The 20298-nt window shown below is 37.3% G+C and overlaps 2 protein-coding genes across 7 annotated transcripts; one reads left to right on the forward strand and one right to left on the reverse strand.

Annotated features, from left to right (window-relative positions):
* The first annotated feature begins 22 nt into the window (after nt 1-22).
* On the forward strand, nt 23-11802 carry si:ch73-314g15.3 (uncharacterized protein LOC368688 homolog). 3 transcript variants are annotated; one of them, XR_008963502.1, is made up of 12 exons: nt 23-199; nt 895-983; nt 5433-5551; nt 9324-9429; nt 9515-9597; nt 9844-9993; nt 10084-10251; nt 10337-10406; nt 10499-10577; nt 10843-11018; nt 11473-11577; nt 11690-11802. XR_008963502.1 is itself a non-coding variant. In XM_057341460.1 (12 exons), exons 1-12 carry the CDS (start codon nt 93-95, stop codon nt 11735-11737), a joined length of 1278 nt encoding a protein of 425 aa, XP_057197443.1. In that variant the 5' UTR covers nt 23-92; the 3' UTR covers nt 11738-11802. The 3 variants fall into 3 exon arrangements, 2 of the variants coding, with proteins under 2 accessions (XP_057197443.1, XP_057197456.1); XM_057341460.1 differs by having other exon boundaries at nt 10843-10996; XM_057341473.1 differs by lacking the exon at nt 11690-11802 and having other exon boundaries at nt 10843-11022.
* On the reverse strand, nt 11793-20062 carry spi1b (Spi-1 proto-oncogene b). Of its 4 annotated transcripts, none has more exons than XM_057341485.1 (6): nt 19393-20062; nt 18710-18802; nt 18537-18618; nt 16682-16875; nt 14622-14790; nt 11793-13392 (listed from the first exon to the last, which is right to left on the reverse strand). In XM_057341485.1, exons 1-6 carry the CDS (start codon nt 19432-19434, stop codon nt 13079-13081), a joined length of 894 nt encoding a protein of 297 aa, XP_057197468.1. In that variant the 5' UTR covers nt 19435-20062; the 3' UTR covers nt 11793-13078. The 4 variants fall into 4 exon arrangements, with proteins under 4 accessions (XP_057197468.1, XP_057197477.1, XP_057197487.1 ...); XM_057341494.1 differs by having other exon boundaries at nt 11795-13392; nt 18537-18615; nt 19393-20058; XM_057341504.1 differs by lacking the exon at nt 18710-18802 and having other exon boundaries at nt 11799-13392; nt 19393-20055.
* Nucleotides 20063-20298: the final 236 nt, after the last annotated feature.

A 20298-nucleotide genomic window follows, 5' to 3' on the forward strand; every position in this document is an offset into this window, starting at 1 on the left:
CGGAACCGGAAGGTATTGAATGTGTAACACATGTTCATGTTTTTGTTTTTGTTAATTCTGCTTGTCTCAGAGACGTACTTTAGATCGACTGAATGGATCACTTCGAGAAGGATTTAGTTGATGCGCTTAAAGATATTGTCAAAGCTGGAAACTGGCAGTGTGTGGGAGACAAATCTAAATTTAAGTCACCATGCACGAAGTAAGCGCCCATCATTCTATGTATGCACACAGACACAAAAAGGGTACTTTTTTGAAAAGGTTATATCATTGCATACAAATAATGCCATACAGTGTAAATAAATTACTTTATGTAATCTTAAGCTATATTATGTTTTTTATGTTTATTTTTCACAATATCAGACCTGCTGATTTCTGAAATAAAAAATACTGAACATTAAGTAACTGAAGATGATTTCAGACAGTTATTGATATTGAATAAAAATGTTGCCCTCACCAAGACTGGCACCAAAATGTGTGGGGCCCAGGGCAAAATTGTAGAAGTGGACCTCAGCCACAAACACCCAGCAGAGTAGAGACTTGTTTAGTTTAGTGTGTGTGCCCCAATCCCTTACAGGCACTGGACTTGCTCTTAACCTAACATTGGTGGTGCAGTTGTTGGCAATGCATTTTTCTTTCAATTTGCCTGGAGGTGTGAGGCTCAGCTGTTCTCATCTTCATGGTTTTTGGGGCAGAGTGCATTGCTTCAATTGCCAAATGAATAAATGTAATGTAATTGAAGCAAATACGATGTTCTTTGGGACCGTTTTAAATAAGAAAAATGCTAATGCATTTTCACTAGTGGTCTCAGACTTTTGTACCCTGCAGTATGTTTCAAGAGAGTAATTATATGCTTAACTATATTCCTATATACCATATTTCCATTTTCTTTTCCAGGCTTTACTCAGACGACGGAGAGCATATAGTCCTGGTGCATACAGAGGATGATACATTCTGGGCTATGGATTCATCTTGCCCACATGAAGGTTAGTTGTAACACTTCACAGAGGTAAAATACCTACATAAAGCTTTGGGTGAGGTAAGTTTCTTCCTTTTGTATTTCTGTGTATTCTTCTATTTGTTGAAGATGCCCAGAACATGTTGATGATGAAAGCAGCTCCATAGCCTACTGCTACATTACTTTACTTTATATGTGCTGCTTTTTGAGATGTAGGTGATGTTAAAGTTGCATCACACATTTAGGTCAGGGGTGTATTCCAGAAAGCAGGGTTGACTTACCGTCAGCTAAACCCTGAACTCTGGGTTGATTAACCCAAATCTTGCTTACTCGGGGTATGTCGGTTCCAGAACACGTTTGAAGAGTAAGTTTAATCAACCTCATGAAAGATACCCAGAGTTAACGCACGCTCACAGAAACAACATGAAGACATTGTCAATGGATCACAGATTTCACAAGTCACCATGGAAACGGCCGGGAAGCTTAACGTTTTTGACTGTAAAACAACGTTATAAATCAGAGTTTTGTTTCACCGAAGACTTAAATCTGCATCAGTGTATAAAGTGCTGGATTAAAAATCATCAAATTAAATGATTTAAGTTATGTGTTTATAAAACTATAAACGCTATAAAGTAATTATTTAATTAAATATATAAATATTTTAAATATATGCACATAAAATATTTTTATACTATAATATTTAAAATATATACTCATGGCTATCTTTGTTACATAAAGTGTAGATTTGTTGAGATGTTTGTAACTGTTATTTTAATGTGTCTACCATGGTATTTTACCAAAATGGTGTTGTGTATATGTATTTGATCACATTGCTAATTTTGAAGGCAGTATTAAACCTCGTTTTTTGTTCCTTCACTGTATGTTCCTTAAAAAATCGACCTTTATTTTTTTTTGTTTTCTGAAAACTGACTTTGCATTGTACCAGCTTTATTTGCAACAGTTGCTGATGTAGTCATATTAATGGAGACTCTTTTAATTCTACAAACTACTACATTGGTCATAATTTTGGAAAAATTTGTGTAATGCTTTTCATTACACTACACTATGTATGCTGGTAATTAATTTGCAGCAGAGGATGAAGGTCTGCTGTGACAGAGGTAGAGGTTTAAAATGTTAGGCCCAGTCACATGTCCAATATGTCATGTAGCCTATGGAGCCCTTTCAAATTCACATACATTTTGTTTTTTTGTTTCTTTCTTTTGACTTTGTTTGCTAAAAGGCCATGGCTTTCCAAATGTTAAAAGAGGTGGAAACGGCCTATCTGTAGGAGGAGGCTGAGGATCAGAAAGACATTTTTAAGGAATACAGTCACTATGAAAAACCTCAAGTCAAATTTTTTTATGTATTTTTTTATGTAAATGGATTTAAAATTACAATAAGAATTTAAACATGTGAACAATATGCCATGGTGATCCCATTGGGGGTAACCTAATAAAGCGTTGGAAACCTGCCAGCCTGGGAATCGAACTTGCAACCTTTGAAGTTTTAAATCTGGCTCTCTAACCATTAGCCACAACTATCTTTGACCCAATGCATCAAATATTGCCTAATAAGTGGACGAGAGTAATGATATGCAATTGCTCTATAAATACTTCACTATTAACATCCTTTAACTGTTGGAAATTGTAAGGTATGTATATTTATCCAGTGATATTTGGAGATGTTTTAATAAACGTAATTCAAAGTATATACAGTATTTAATATAAATACATAAAGTTTAACAAGAACAGCTTACATTATTTTATTTAAAGATTATTTCATTTTAAAAGGTTAAATAATAAAGTTAATAATAAAATTAGTTGTGAATGCTGAATTGGATTATAGTGATATTGCAAACTAATTAGTTTCTTTAATTAGTATCACACATGTATCCAATCTTGTAATCAGTCATTCAGCCTATTGAAACGGAGAAAAGTAGTCACTGTGCTGTTTGGTATCGTTGTGTGCACCACACTGAACATGGACCAGAGAAAGCAAAGGATAGAGTTGTCTGAGGAGCTCAGAAAGAAAATAATACACAACCATGGTAAAGGTAAAGGCTACAAGACCATCTCCAAGCAGCTCGATGTTCCTGTGACAACAGTTGCAAATATTATTAAGAAGTTTAAAGGGGTGCTGCAACGGTGTGTCATGCATTCTGACTTCTTTACAATGTTAAACGTGCTGTCTTCTCATGCTTAACATGGCCAACTTGTCAAAAAACGAGTTGGGCGTATTACGTAGTATTTCTGTGCTCGATACACTCCCCCAGCGATCGTTCAGGTTTTCGTAAACGTTTTTTTCGAACATATAAAACTGTTTCGTAACAAGTTTTCTTAGTCCCTTATTGGACAGTTCTCCCGGAAAAGCACGCGGCAGCAAGGAGAGCAGAGAAGGAGCATGCGCAGACGTCACTTTTACTTGTGTGCAGGAGAGAGAGAGAGCATACGTTCACGAAGTTCAGTGTTTGTTAGTTCACTGCATTTGGGTAATGAATGTTATATAAATGGTGGATATAACGCTGGATTTGGAGATCGTTTGAAACTGATATATGGAGCCGTCCCAGCGCTAAAAGATGCCGGACATGAACCGCATGCGGTGAGTGAAACTGATGTCTGTGTTTTGTTGGCAATGGGTGCGCACGTGCTTTAGTTCAGCCTACCTCTTCCCCCCCCCGCACGTGCCGTATGCTTTCGGAAAAAATCGTACAGCTGTATCTATCTTTTATAAATGTGATCAAACTAAATACTCTTCGAAGATACGAAGTATACAATACTACTCTATAGGTACTCAAGATTAATATGAGATTGGCAGAAACAGCGTGTGTTAGGGCCGCTTTAACGTCCATGGAATTGTAGCCAACCTCCCTGAGTGCGGCCGCAAGAGGAAAATCGACACCAGCTTGAACAGAAGGATAGTGCGAATGGTAGAAAAAGAACCAAGGATAACTGCCAAAGAGATACAATCTGAACTCCAAGGTAAAGGTCCATCGGTTTCTGATCGCACCATCCGTCGCTTTTTGAGCATGGAAGAAGACCCAGGAGGACTCTTTTCACTTTCACTCTTTCACTTTTGAAAGAAAACATAAAAAAACCAGACTTTGCCAGAATTTGCTAAAATTCATATTGACAAGCCACAATCCTTCTGGGAGAATGTCCTTTGGACAGATGAGTCAAAACTGGAGCTTTTTGGCAAGTCACATCAGCTCTATGTGCACAGATGAAAAAATCAAGCTTTCAAAGAAGTGAACACCATACCTACAGTGAAACATGGAGCAGGCTCGGTTATGTTCTGGGGCTGCTTTGCTGCATCTGGCTCAGGGTGCCTTGAATCTGTGCAGGACACAATGAAATCTCAAGACCATCAAGGCATTCTGGAGCGAAACGTACTGCCCAATGTCAGAAAGCTCTGTTTCAGTCGCAGGTCATGGGTCCTCCAACAGGGTAATGACCCAAAACACACAGCTAAAATCACCCAAGAATGGATAAGAACAAAACATTGGACTATTCGGAAGTGGCCTTCTATGAATACTGATCTGAATCCTATCGAACATCTATGGAAAGAGCTGAAACTTGCAGTCTGGAGAAGGCACCCATCAAACCTGAGACAGCTGGAGCAGTTTGCTCAGGAAGAGTGGGCCAAACTACCTGTTAACAGGTGCAGAAGTCTCATTGAGAGCTACAGAAAACCTTTGCTTGCAGTGATTGCCTCTAAAGGTTGTGCAACAAAATATTAGGTTAGGGGTCCCATCATTTTCGTCCATGACATTTTCATTTGTTTTATTATTTACAATATTATGTTGAATAAAAAATCAAAAGCAAAGTCTGATTTCTATTATATGGAATAAACAATAGTGGATGCCAATTACTTTTGTCAGTTTCAAGTTATTTCAGAGAAATTTGTGCATGCTACGTTTTTTTGTGGAGGGGTACCAACAAATTTGAGCACGTCTGTAACCAGCTTTCCGGAATACCCCCCTGATCTCATGTGACCATGGCAACTCATGTGTTTCTGAAATATACTGTTTTCATTTGGTTCCTCTTGATCAACAGATTCTTTATACCCTCCCCCTTAACAATTCAGTTTAATGCAAAACACTTGTTATGGTTGACTGGAGCCCCTTTATTCCAGCCTCCTCGACATGACTTCTCAAGTCTGAGTGCGCTTTGACTTTTGTAGATAGAGATTTTAAAAAATATATAATAATAATAATATTGGAACTTTTACATCCACATTATTTTTATAGTTATTCATCTCTAACTTAATCGTTTGTTTGTTTATTTATAGTTTAATTTATAAACCTTATTAAGACATGTGTTTTTGCTTTTAATATTTATTCAAGCGTACTTTTTAGTTTAAAAGTATTTCCCATCATGAAACAATAACACTGTATGTCGAAATACATTCTGAAAACTGCAGAGAAGTGTAATTCAGTGAAATGAGAGAATTGTTTAAGAATCAATATTTTGTTTCACAGGGGGCCCACTTGAGCAAGGTGATATTGAAGATCTGGGCAATGGGAAACTGGCATTGATTTGCCCATGGCATTATTTTGATTTCAGCCTTGAAACAGGTTCCTCCTCCACTGGACTACAGGCAAGTTACTATAGTGCATTCATCCTCAATTGGCAGACCGCAGGCCGGATCCGGACCTTTGCTTCGTTCCATCCGGACCGCGAGACATACTGTATATGGCCGTTTCTCAATTCCGAGAATGTAAAGAATGGACTTGTGTTCTTGTGGAAACCGGTCTTGCGAGGCAGCCTCGGAAGAACAAACTTGGATGGATGTGTCGCAGTGACTTCTGGGACTTCAAGCAGATTCCGTAGGCGCACAGGTCAAGTTGTCAAGTGCAAAGACCGCAAGTGGGGGTATTTGGACGCAGTTCTTGAGTATTGGAACCGGACTTTGACGGTTATTGATGACGTAGAGCGAGAACACGAGGACACAAGACCACTGAAGAATGCATATTGAGAAACGGCCATAGCCTAATAAACCATTTAAAACATTTGACTATTTCGGTTGTTTAAATTGAGCCGCACGTCTACACAACGGAGAATCACACTCTCAGGAACATTTATGTAATTGATCTTTTGCCCTATATCCTCTAATATCTTTATCTAGTGCCAAACGCACTTCGTTTTAACCCTTTCCACTCCTCTGCTTCTCTCCCGCCAAAGACATGAAGAGCAGCAGACACATGCTTATTTTAAAAACAGTAGTAGTGCAGACAGGGGCCTGTTTCTATAAGGAGGTTCAACCAACACCGAGTTAAAATGTGAGCTCTGAGTTGATTTACACTGAGATGCGAAACTTTGAGTTTTTGGTTTCAGAACAACTGCTTTGAGTTACAGTAGTTCTATCAACTCTGGGTAGGCTTACCTTGAGTTAAGCGCTTGCACCACGACTACGACAAGCCATAATCAATGGAGCTCCGATATTACGATTCACCATAATAGCCAGGTTTCCATTACAGATTTGCGCAAAATTTAAACGATGTTTTCTAAATGTTGATTAAAACAATATCGCGGAATGACTGCGTTTCCATTAAATGATGTTATGCGATTAAAGTGTATTTTGATTCTTCTTGCGATAAGTCATTCTGGCCATAGTTCTTCTTTGTACGTTTTATGGCAGGTTGCAAACAAACCTTAGTGCATAGTGCCACTTACTGTGATGAAAGAGTGAAGAGAAATGTCTATATTTCCTTATATATTTTCATATTACTTCACTGTTCCTAATAAATCTCCATACTGCACTCACTCGTTTTCCTGCATTTGGGACATCATATAAGATATTACTTGATGTGAATTCCTTACATCTTATCTTTCCAAATGTTCTGCCAAAACATATCGCGAATGGTCATGCGACTTTTTTATAAGCCACGTGACTTGTAAATACGACAAAAATTGTTTCCATTGCAGTTTTGCGAATTTGCATTTATCGTATTGCCTGAAAAAACACCTCGTACGAGCATGAGACTTGTTTGCGATACATGGGAGTTTTTGTGAAATTTACGTGTTTCCATTGAGCGTATTTTCAATGTGCTTTTTCAATTTGCGCATTTTGAAGGGTAATGGAAACCTGGCTAGTTTTGCCAACTATGTTCAATGGAAAGTAGCTAAAGCCTGCCCGAAAAGTCGCTAAATGTCGCCAGATGACGTCACGCGATAATTTGCATATCAGTGACGTCATCACGTAGTATCAGGCAAACTAAGTGCTCAGGTCTGCTTCATATCTCTACTCTCTGAGCTGTCGTATACAGTATTATATTAAACAACACACCCAAATGCACAATACATAGGTTCTTAATTGCTTATTTTTCTGTTGGCAGACAACAAAAATAGTGAGTGAACTCTTACACTTAAAACTACACACTAGCAGTCACTTTCATTGAACAGGAAAAATCTGTCTGTGTTAATGTTTATGCGTCCATACAGTCATTGCATTTTAAATCATAAATGCTCAAACAAGGTCAATAAGTGATTCGTTCTTGGAAACATTGTTTGGACATGCGTATCTCATTCAAGCGTCAGTGCGGTCTGAACTGAATGTGCTGTGTCTCCCTGCCGCTCGCTGAACAGAGTAGACAGAGAGAGGCGGTGCTGCGCTGGGAAGGCAAAAAATCGCTCTCGCGGGGCAGTAGAAGTGAATCAGAATGTATCGCTAAGTCGCCAAGGCTTATTCAGAAAGAAGCTAGATTTGTCGCTAGTCGCTTTTTGAAGAAAAAGTCGCTAAAGGGGTCTGAAAAGTCGCCAAGTTGGCAACACTGTTCACCATGGCAACGCTACCAAAAAAGCAACATGGCGGCAGAAAGTGCTTGAGAGCGAGGCACACTTTCCACTCTGCATACAGTGGATTTACTAATGTGCTGAAAATGACTGAAATTTAAATTAATAATTAGATAAATGTAACAATAAACAAACAAATTAATCAGTAAATCCCATCAGTGCTCTAGTGATGAGTGTGTGAGACGTCATGGTGTATAGGACACTTCTTAGGGTGTCAGACTTTCGTGTCAGAGTCAGACTGATTACCGGTTCGAACCCAGCTCGGAGCAGATTTGGGTAGGAATGGCTGTACGTCTAAATTAATTGTTTATTACCTTTATCGCACAGAGATGGTCTCTGTGTGATCCAAATGTGAGCCATGAATGACGGTATTAATGAATGAATGAATGAGGTACACCATTTGCGCTTTAAAAAGGGGAAGGAGATCGAAAGAAACTCTGGGTTTACCAAAGAAAACCTGCTGCCGACCAGGTTAGGTTCACAGAGTAAGTTACTAAGGTTTCTGTCTCTGAGTATAAGTTACCTCTCTTTATGAAACGGGCTTGAGTTACCCCGCTTTCTCGGATTTGACATACCTCACATTCTGAAACAGAAAATGAGTTTTACTCATTTTAGGGTAAATAATATACTCGGGAGTTTTCACTAAACCTCCTTTCTGAAACGGGTCCCAGGTAAATGGACACACAACAGTAAACAAAATGCAGCAAATAGTACTAGTATTTCTATCTGTCAGTCTGTTTACTGTTTGCTATATGTCTCCAACCTTTTGACCAGATTTATGATATTTTATGAACCATAACGTTTTTATCTACATAGCATTAGCATTATTGATCATCATGTAAACATTTGTGCATTTGTGACCCTGTGAAAACCCAGGCTAAAATCTCATAATCTAATTAATTATTAGATAACAAGCATCAAAAGATTTCAATCTTTAAAATGGCATTATTCACGCAATATTGAAGATATTGTTGTTATATTTTCACAGAATATTCTGTAGTATGATTTTATGTAGAAAACAGTAAAAAAAACTGTGGGTTTTCACAAGCAGAGTCACATTTTGTTATGAACAACGTTCTAAATTGGGATATTATTTAAAGATAGAAGTAGTAGTTCTGGCATGAATGGTATGGAAAGGCTAATTTAGTAAGTTAACTTTGTTTGCTGTTTATGATGAGAGCGTTTTAATTGTTTCATTACATTTGCTGTTTGTATGTTGTCAGTAGTTTTTTTATTTACAAATATTCATAATCAGACTTCTATTAAGAGGGATTTACCCTAAAGCCACAGAGCCTACAATACTTATATACTGCGGTGGATATCAAAATATAAAATAAATGGCCTGATAAAAGATCATATCTTATATACTGTATATACAGTATATCTAACTGGGCTAAATTGATTAAATATGTATGTATTAAAAAAACATTGTCCGGACCTCCGTTTGGAAGAAATTATAAAGACCAGACCTCTTGGAACTTTAATTGAATACCCCTGCTATAGTGTAATGATCTGTGTTAATGTATGTAGGAGTTAAATGGCAATAGTGTTTAATGTTTCATGTATTTTGTCACCAGAACCAAGTGTATGATGTGCGAGTCTTAGATGATAAAGTGTTCATAAACACTCAGTGCATGCTGTCCCTCTGTCCTATACCCGTGACAAGTATTATAACCCACCAAGGTGAGGAGTTACAGCGCATACACCTATGATTATGATTTGTGAATATGACATGTAATTGTACTTTGTTGTGTTGTATTCTTTGTAGACAGTTTGCCCGTGGAAATAAATGAAAACATGCTTTGCACGTGGGCCACCAAAATCCTTCAGACCCCAGACCCACAGGAAAAGGTGAAAAAATATGATAAAATCCTCTCGTTTTATTTTTATGCATTTGGGGGACGCTTTTATTGAACGATTGATCTACAGAAGAACTTAAATCTTACAACAGAACCGGGTGTTTTTATTAAACAGACTTTAAATGGTGATGGCATTGTTTTATTGTCAGACAATCTCTGTGCATGCTCAACCCTTATTAAATAAAATAAGGATTTGCATTGCAAAACATCTTTTACATTTTTTTTATGTGCTGTGTAGGTTTCCTTGACCAAGATGGTGCAAGAGAAATGGAACAGCTGGGAAATAACAGAAATTGGGGAGTCCAGTCCTCCATCACAGCCCAGCAGAAGAGACAATCTGACAGTTCTGGAGCCTGGTAAAATCAAACGGGGCAAAGGTGGCACACTGGTAAACTCGCTTCATTTTCAGCAGAAATTTGATTGTTGATTAATTATTGCATTACACGTGATGATGTTTTCTTTGCTTCTGTTTTATCAGGCAAGTAGGATCGCCTTACTACACTCACTCGCTAATATAGAACAGTGGGCAATAGACCTCTCCTGGGATATTATAGCAAGATTCTCCACGTTTACATTGAGCACTGGAGAACCACTGCCCCGGCAGTTTTTCGATGACTTTGTCAAAGTAGCCGGAGATGAAGCCAAGGTTTGTCTGTGGGCATCTTAAATGAATTAAGTCTAAATGCTAACTTGATAATCCAATCTTGATCCGACAATACTTTCTCCTGCAGCATTATCAGTTACTAGAGCAAAGGATTATGGAACTCGGCAGTTTTTTTGGTGCTTTACCAGTACATAACGGTGTGTTTTTTATGTCTTTATCTCTTTTGATTCTTTCTGTGACTTTAGGTGATAATAGAGGTTCAATAATTCTCTCCTTTCTTTTCTAAAAGGTTTATGGCAGTCAGCAACAGATACGTCTCACGATTTGTTAGCAAGGTTAGCTATAGTGCACATGGTCCATGAAGCCAGGTAAGACACAGCTCATAAGTATAAATATCTCTTTTTTTTTTTTGGTTTTAAAAATGTTCACAAATATTTTAAAGATATGGATTATGGCAGTCAAAAGAGGGAGATGTTAAATTTACATTCACTCTCATTAGAGACATTACATTACCTGAATAGGAATAAAATAGGAATGTAATTTAATGCCAGTGTTATTTAACAAAATGTGTGGTGTTATTAATAAAAAGGTCCATAATCATTTGCTTGATTTTATCTTTATTTCTGTTCATAGAGGTTTGGATGTTTATCCTCAGACGTTGTCTCGCTTTGCCGCTCATGGAGACTCGAGCTCAGTGAAGGTGTTGGAGGTTATTTATACTGATGAGATCACACATGTGGCTGCGGGGCTGAGATGGTTCACATACATCTGCTCTAAAGAAGGCTGCGTAAGAGAGCAAAAACAACTGAGAAAGTATTTGTTTTCTGACATGTAACTTTAAATACTGATAAAGTAATTTCACTGTAAATGAAAGGACAATTAAAGTGATAGTTCACCCAAAAATGAAAATTCTGTCATTATTTACTCACCTTCTTCCGCAGAACACAAAAGAAGATATTTTGAAGAAAGTTGGTAACCGTACAGCACTGCACCCCATTCAGAATCAGTTCTATTATATGGACACAAACCAATGCAAGTGAATGGGGGCAGTTAACAACATTCTTCAAAATATCTTCTTTTGTGTTATGCGGAAGAAAGAATGTCAGGTTTGAAATGGTAGGAGGGTGATTACATGATGACAGGATTTTATTTTTAGGGTGAACTATCACTTTAACATTGAAATGATACTATTAGATTTCATGCTTTTAAGCTCTCAGCAGCATTGTTGTTTTTCTTGAGTGTTATTTTGTCAATGTATTGCAGGATTCCTTGAAAACCTTCCATGACTTGGTGAAGTTACATTTCAAAGGGTTTTTGAAGCCGCCATTTAACATAGAGGGAAGGAAGACCGCAGGCATGACAGAAGAGGTACAAGTATCTGTTTACATTTGTGTTACTCTTACTCACTAAATGATCATCTTTGATGTAGGTGCTTTCAATCATGTAATATTTTGTCATGATCACACTCTTTTACCCTCAGTGGTATGTTCCTCTTGTCAAGCCCTCCAACTTACAGAAGACCTCATGATTGGACGTTTTTATTCAGAATAATGAAACTTCTACTCTTCTATAAAGATCTCTGAATGAAATGGGAAAATAGAGACTGTTGGTGCATTTATGTCAAGTTTAGTTTAGACTGATTATGAACTGTTCTCCATATACACATCCTGAGAAGTACTGTAATGGTTGAAGGTCATTAAGTATGTACAGATAAATACCAAAAGGGAACAAATCTCAAGGTATGTTCTCAGAAATATATGCATTATTTGTTGATTAAATTTACTATTGCCTATGTATAAGAAATTAACTTTTGACCTTTTAGTTCAAATAGTTTTTTAAGCAGTACTGCGGTCTTGCTGACAGGGGGTGCTGTGTTGTTTTACTTGGATGAGTTTTAGGTAATGACAGACTTGAAAAAAAAGTTGTGCTATCAATATGGTTTTGTGTTCAATTTCATATAATGTAGGTTCATTTGACAGTGTTGAAAAAACTCTTAAATTTAATTAAAGGCATTAATGGGCCTGTTTCAAATAGATAAACTTAGTCAGTCCATCTGACAAAAGATCCTTCAGTTTTGTTCCATTTTATGTTCTTAGTATACAAACCATTGTTAATCTTTGTAAATTGTTACGTTTTTTTTTACAACATTCTGCATTGAACCCGTTCTGTATTTACTCAGATTTTCCCACAGTTCTTGGGATTTTATTCTTTTTTCCCTTTTTTGTATGCCACAAGGTTATATTTAAATAATTGCAATGAGTCTCTACACTTCTGAGAAATTACTCTGAAATATAAAATGCTTTATGAAGAAATGGCTTAACATCTGGTCACCATGTACAGAGATGCATTGTTATTGGTTTAGTATCTAAAGGTTTTTCCTTCAGGTGGTATGTGATTTCAATAGAAACAGTTCAAAAAATGAGCTGAGAATGGCGGTCTTCCATCTGTGTGTGTGTGCGCTGCCCAGACGTGACAGAGTTTTCCGTGCTGCGTGAGCCTGTGTCATTCGTTTTCACTTCTGCTTTTTGTATTTTTGTGATTTTTTTCCATCATGCGTGGTGATGAAGTTTGCAACTGTCCCTACTTGAAAATAGTTTTTATTATTTACCCACTTTGGACCAGTATCATTCTATTTGCGCTTTTTATTTCCTCGTAAATACAGTATGTACACTATACAGATCATGTGTCTGCAGCACAAAAGCAATTAAATGGTTTACATTTACTTATAGTTTAATGATTAATGCAAAGGTGAATAATAAAAAAGGAATGGAAATTTAAGATTTAAACCATAAAGTCAATTGCTCTTTTTTTAGAGCGAAACTGGTTTTCTCTCAGTTTTGTCTTCCTCTCTCTCCCCTTACCCATGTGTTTACATGTAAAGCTTCCTTTCTGTGTGGCTCTTCCCAAGAACCTCCCCACTGAACTGGTAGGTAAGTTTTTTCTTGATCTTTTTGACTTCTCCAGTCTTGCCGTAGTTTCTCAGCGCTCTTGCCATCTTCTGATAGGTCATTTTCTTGCGGTTTCCCTTCTGTACACCCCAACGGTGTGCTAAAGCTTCTTTGTGCTTTGAGGAGAACTGGAATGTTCCTCTTTCTCTGTCCATCCACCAAATGCTCTCCTTCATGTCACCATTTCGCAGAAGGTCCAGAAGGAACTGATACAAGCGAATTTTCTTCTTGGTACCTTGAAAAACAAAGCAAATAACCAGAAATTAACTTCCATAGTGAGATGAGTATGCATTCCATGCGAAAGTCAAGCATAACCTGGAAAATTCCTCTCTGAACAATATTCTTAGATCATTGATTCATTAAGCAGGAAAGTTTAGTTGAACTTAAAGGAATAGTTCACCTTCGAAATGAAAATTCTGTCATCATTTACTCCCCCTGTTGTCATTTTAAACCTGTGTGGTTTACTTTCTTCAAAACACAAAAGAAGATTATTTGAAAAATGTTAGTAACCAAAAACCGTTGGTCCCCATTGACTTGGACACAAAAAAATACAAGTCAATGGGGACCAACGGTTTTCTATTACCAACATTTTTTAAAATATCTTTTGTGTTTTGCGGAAGAAAGTCATACAGGTTTGAAATGACAAGAGGGCGCAGAATTTTCATTTTGGGGTGTGAACTATCCTTTAAATTCTGTAATTGGCTGTCCAGGAGCGTTTTTTGTCATGCTGGTTGGTCTCTTAACATACTGATAGCAATCAATAAGTAAAGTGATACATTGATATTGTTATAATTATATATTGTCTGTGAAAGGCGTGAAATGTGATTCACTCTTTTAGAAATGTCACTCCGATCAACCAATCAGATTTTATGGTTCGGTTAAAGGAATAGGCACCTCAAAAAATCATTAATTCACCCTCATATCATTGCAAACCTGTAAAACTTACTTTCTTCTGCAGAGCACAAAAGATATCCTGAAGAACATTTGATACCAAACAGCATTGGGACCCCATTGACTTCCATTGTATGAAAACAAAACCACTGAGACCTTTTTCAAAATATCCTCTTTTGTGTTCCATAGTAGAAATTAAGTCTCACGGGTTTAGGAAAACATAAGGGTGAATACAGTATATGATTAAATTATTGGCTTGTATTAGGGCTTGTAGATCATTCTTTCAACTACAATTTTTCCTCTGATTTTAGAGACAAGTCATTGAGTTAATACTCTATCTCTTTCACAGAAAGTAAGTAAACCCCATTGTGACCCTTTTTTTAATTTTTAAGAGAAAAATGTATTCAGTTTGATGGCGTGACTCTTCATGGGATATTTGTGGTTTTGAATTGATTTCTTACACTTTCCACAGATCATGACCATTTCAGTGCCATTATGTAATGGCTGTGATGTATCCATGTACAAGGTTTTTGCGATTGTAAAGGTACCGACAGACATTTGCCATTTCTTTACCATGTTCTCCCCCTGTTGTTGAAGTAATGTGGTCTCTCATACACTCCTCATCAGACACTTCTAAAGGAGGACTGCGGCTGCCGGGGTCATCATCATCCGAGCTGCGCTGGAGAGGAGAAGGCTGTACACTGTGAGGGTAACACACTGATGGCCGGGGCAAATATGTCATCTGTGAAAACATAAAGTTTTACATCTCAATGTATTCTAAATAGCTCATATTTACATATGAAGAATATTTGAAGAGTTTGGTTCCAAAATGAGATAACACTGTTTTTAAAAATTTTCAAAAATCATGTTTTTTTTTTGTTCATTCCAATTAATATCAATCAAACTGCAGTGGTTTGTTTTGATTTAAGCAATAATAACTAAAAAAAATACAGCTAACGAACATAATAAAACATGATTTTTGAAAACTTTTTTTTTCAGTTATCTCATTTTGGAACCAAACTCTTCATTATGTCTTTCCTTTTAATTTTCAGTTAAACCACTTGCCAGACAGTAAAAAAGCCCTTAGAGAAACCCAAAGTGTCAAAGATCATAGCAACTTAAAGTGCAGTTGCGCACGCAATGCTGGGGTGGCAGTTTCTTGTGACATGACAGTTGCATGGGGTCTGATGATTTGTGTACAGAGGAGAGGACTTTAAAAACACATGATAGTCATACAGTATTTTGAAATTATGCCATTTTTATTTTTAAGAAGTGGTCATGTGTTATTTCCACTACACTGCATCAAATGATGTCATGAGCAGCATTTTGTTCAGTCTCTGTTAATCATGAATGTTTAAAATAAAGTGTCTTCACACTACAGCTGAGATGGATGCTATGCATGGGGCATTAAAAGCCCATAATTACCATTAGGCCCCAACATTTCTTAAAAGTTTATATTTCATACAGTTTTTAACACTTTTTTTAGATAGTGTGATACTCATCTGCTCTGCCAAGAAAACAGCATTGCCGTCCTCTATAAGTTATATTTGTACATGCAAGGTTTAGATGCAAAAAAAGTTGTTATGCCTGGTGTTGTGGTGTAAACGACTACAGATTGACAACAGATAACTTGATGAATTCACACGTTAACAGTAGTGAAACATTTAAAGGACAACAGCCCCTTTACACAAATTTATATTACATTTTCTCCTAACTGTTACTATACAATTATTGCTATTACATTGGTAGCTTAAACCATAAAAAATATATGTTTTAGAGTCGTATATTTATTGGAAATCAATCACTGGCTTGTTTTTGATTTTTCTAGATTATGTCATAACATGACATGATATTCCTTTGAAGCGTCAGCAAAAACTACAGCATAAGCTTTCTCTTCCGTGTCTAAGTTGGTTTAGTGTCTAAAATAGTTTACTAATTATTCCACTTGGATGTGAATTAAAATATGAATTTATTGACTTTTTCCACATGCTTTTGGATTTCTTTTAGTTCAGTGTAAACTCATGCTCCATTTTCATTTGATGTTTATTATGCAGATTCTGATGTAATGGCATGTGGACAGTGCCCCTGCATATCTCCATCAAATATATTGCATTAGTGCAGTATCCTGACGGTTGTGCACATTTTAGTCAGAGTGTTTCTCTCATTTAATATTATACAGTTGATTATTTCAAAATGTATATTATTAGAGGAGGCACGCCACTGCCTCTTTTACCTGCTCTCAGAAAGCAGATTCTTATCTCACTGTTTGAACTTTTATATTTATACAAAAGTCTGTTGTGTCACAATAAAGAGTGGTTTTGTTTGTGTAAGCGAGGATGTTCTGTGTAATGGCAGTTGATGAGTTTGCAGACTGCAGTTATGATGACAGTGTTGAGTTTTGGTCAGGATAAGGCTTTGTTGAGCAACAGCTTGGGCAAAGATGCATTCTACAAGATCCTAACTGGCATGTACAACAACTGGTGTCACGAAAGCGGCAGATAAATAACCAAGAGGAAGATTCCCAAAAAAACATCTTTGTTCCCAATAGTCTCAGCAGTCAGCTCTTAGATTTTGACATGAAACCGTGATATTGTTTTAGATAAAGCTATTTAAGAATGTTTTTATGGTCTCACCTGTGGAGGGGCCAGGGGGAGGTGATGCCCATTTAAGCCTGGATCGATAAAATGGCCAGGCTCTACATCTGTGAAGCGATGGACATTTGTTACATGTAGTGGCTGCACACTCTGAAGCTCTGTGAAATGGCTTTCTGGCAGGTTCTCAAAATCCACCGGATGGATGTGATGTGTATTATAATCCCAAGTGTGATCTAGACAATGACAGTCAGGTTGAAATAGATTAGTAGAAAGCATCTTTAACATCCAACACCAAAACTTCATTGCAATCTGGTAACAGCAACTGCTAAATCAGTCATATCTGGTAATTCAGATGTTCATACTGTCTCACTGTAAGCACTTGGACTATGAGTTTCACTCTGTTTCCTGTTCACACCAGTACTTCCTTTGCAGTTTTTGAGTAGCCTCAAGTATTTTTTCCTTAATGTGATAGTTTGTAATAGTTAGGTTGCTCAATAAAGTTAAATTGAACTGTTTGGGGGGCTTTCCCAGACAAGGCATAAGCCTAGTTCCAAAATACATGTTTGAGCTGTCTTGACTGAAAACGACATATATTGAAATATACCATTGCCACAGTTTTGTCTCGAGATGCACACCAGTAATGTTACATGTTTTACTTGCTTAAAGGTCCAGTGTATGAAATTTAGCGGCATCTAGCGGTGAGGTTTGGATTTCCAACCAACGGCTTACTCCACCCCCCGCCAAAGCACTACGGTGACTTGCCGAAGCAGATAACATATTTACGAAATACGCTCTGTAGAGCAGTTTGTCCGTTAAGGGCTACTGTAGAAACAACATGGCGAATTCCATGCAAGGGGACCCGCGGTGTATGTAGATAGAAATAGCTCATTCTAAGGTAATAAAAACATAACGCTTCATTATGTAAGGTCTATATACACCACTGAAGACATAGTTATGTATATTATATTACATTTCTGTCAATAGATCCTCCAAAAAAATTACACATTGGACCATTAATGTATAAGCTCTGTCCAGCAAACTGGCTCTTTAAGTTGAAGTTTTATCCCACCTGTCAATTCTCTGTTGTTTTATTTCAAGCATTGTAACTTTAGTAAAATTTCAGTAAGAATCGACTGTGTTTGTAACAAATTCTGTCAGAAGATGTATTACATTTGTGAGCCACGCTCGAAGCAAATGTTTACTCTGCTGTATAATGAAACTAAGTATTGTTTTCAGTTTCTCATTCCTTTTACTTCTTCAAAAATAAGCACAAATAGCTCCCTGAAAACAGGGATGACTAAATAATAAACAGGTTTAACCAAAGGTCACCATAAACTGATTGATAAAATGATTCTCTCAGCCTTATACAGAAACATTACACATGGCCATCCTCAGCCTCAAAAACGAAAACCCCTGCTAATGTTTAGCACCTCAACAGCTTTCATTTCAGGCGCCCAAACAGTTTGATAAATTTGTGCTGTATTGTCTCATTTTGGATTGAAACCCTTGGGGATATTTGTCGTTCTACGTCTGTAGTTTTCTTGCCTGTCACAACAAGGCATCTGTTTCCTGCTTTGTGCTAGGTCACTCGCCCGGTTCCACTCGCTCGCTCCCCTAACGTCCCCTTGCAGCTCAGTCCCAGCTGCCCTGGGTGTGATTTTGATCCGTTAGCTCACTATAACAAGATGTTGACTACTTGGGCCTCTCTGGGTGTCATAACACTGAACTGTTTTGGCAGAGGATCGGTGTGAAACAGATCATATGCGGAAAGAAAAACGTTATTCAAAGAGGCTGTGTAGGTCATTCAGTCAAAGCACTGTTTAACTGGTGCTAAAATAAGAAAAGAAACAAATTCTGTTGTCAATGAAGAATGATTCTTAGCATAAAAACTCACCATTTTGACCCTCATCAATGATGTATTGATACTCCATTGGTGTTCGATACATCTCTGATTCAAACATTTCCTCTGTTTGCTGCTGACCAAACAAATGAAAAACAAAAGGTGACCAGTCTGAACGATTGGAGCCAAAAACAGAAAAAATAAAACACATACGAGAAAAGCCTCACATCTTTAGTAAAAACTGCCCAGTAATCTTTTTGTACGGATGGTGTTTGTGACATCCAGCCAGTCCAGGTTACTCTGTCTCTATTCTCTTCTCTCTACATAGAAATTATGATTGTTATACATTTTGTAGAACATCCTATTGTTTATTTGCTACGCGACGATAATCTAAGCCATCAGAATATACCTGTCCATGTTAGCTATGATCAAATTAAATGAATTTATGAGCATTATGTCATTATAAAATCTAGTCTCAAATGTATTAAACAAATCTAAAGGGCTCAAATGGATCATAAATCTATCAAACATATAGATTTGATTTAAATGCTCAACAGTCAAATGGATATCTGATAACTGAATCTCAATAGATTGTCGTTTTGAAGTTATTGGCACAGCCACACATGCATGCCATCACTAACAGAATTGCTAACTTTGTTCTAACAAACAACACAATGTACAAATAATCTTCAAGAAGACTGACTGATGCCAAAACAATTTACCACCATAAGATGGTGGCCCTTCTATCACAAAAAGATCCAGATGTTCAGTAATTGTACGTCCACTTTGATATGTGCCAGTCATGGCACGATGGCAGCCATATAACAAAAGCATTGTTCAAGTTTAAGCATCTATTAACAGCATCACCAGCAAATTATTAGCACCATGGAGAGGATAAAAAAGTACTCACAGGTGGGATGATGTACCCCTCCATTCTGTATGGATGAAGCATGGATTCTTCGCCGCCTGACACAATCTGCGACTCTGATGCTTTCTCAAGGGCTTCAAAACTGTCCTCGTACCATTGCTCAACTCTGCTAAATTTCCTCTTACCAAACGAAACCAAAAATCTAACTCGCACACCTTATCAAGCGGGGGCCCTCAAATCGGCAAAGGCCCAGAAAGAAGACAGCCAGAGCAAGCTACTGTAACAGTGGAGGTAGCAAAAGGACAGAGGTTTCTGTTTGTTACTTCTTTATTTTGGGACGTGTGGGTAAATGTGTGTGTCCGCTAGAGGTTCCTGATTTTAGGGTAATGGCAGGTGGGGATTTTATCTTTGCAGTTAGAATAGGCGTACAGTGTCACCTCCCCCAATGGCCAATCAGAGACAGTTCAGCTGACCGCTATTCTTCCTGTCCACCTCCATGATGCTTGTTATTCTATAGAAAGTACTTAATGCAATAGAAAATACCAAAAAAAAGAAATTGTCCCTGTTTAGAAGCTTAAGGCAAGAGCTTTACTTTAATGTCAATATTGTTTAACAGACAACACATTTGATCGTTTCATTTAAATACTCGTCGGCTTTTTATTAAATTGTCTATGTAGCCGAGAATAGATTCAATATATGTATACATAATACATTTTTTCACCAACTTAAACTAAATTCATTAAATTAATCACATCAGGTCTCATTTTGCACCTTCAGACCTATCTTGGCTGTACACAGAGAACCTACCGGCTGATAAGATGTCTGATTGCGTTGTATTATCAGCCTCCGGCTAAGATACATCATTACATGCTGGGACGGAGGATACAGTATCCTAAATAAAAAAGAGGAAAGAACCTTTTATCTTTATCAACATTTCCATCTGTGTCA

Source organism: Triplophysa rosa, linkage group LG1 (assembly GCF_024868665.1).
Source record: "Triplophysa rosa linkage group LG1, Trosa_1v2, whole genome shotgun sequence".
NCBI classification, from domain to species: domain Eukaryota; kingdom Metazoa; phylum Chordata; class Actinopteri; order Cypriniformes; family Nemacheilidae; genus Triplophysa; species Triplophysa rosa.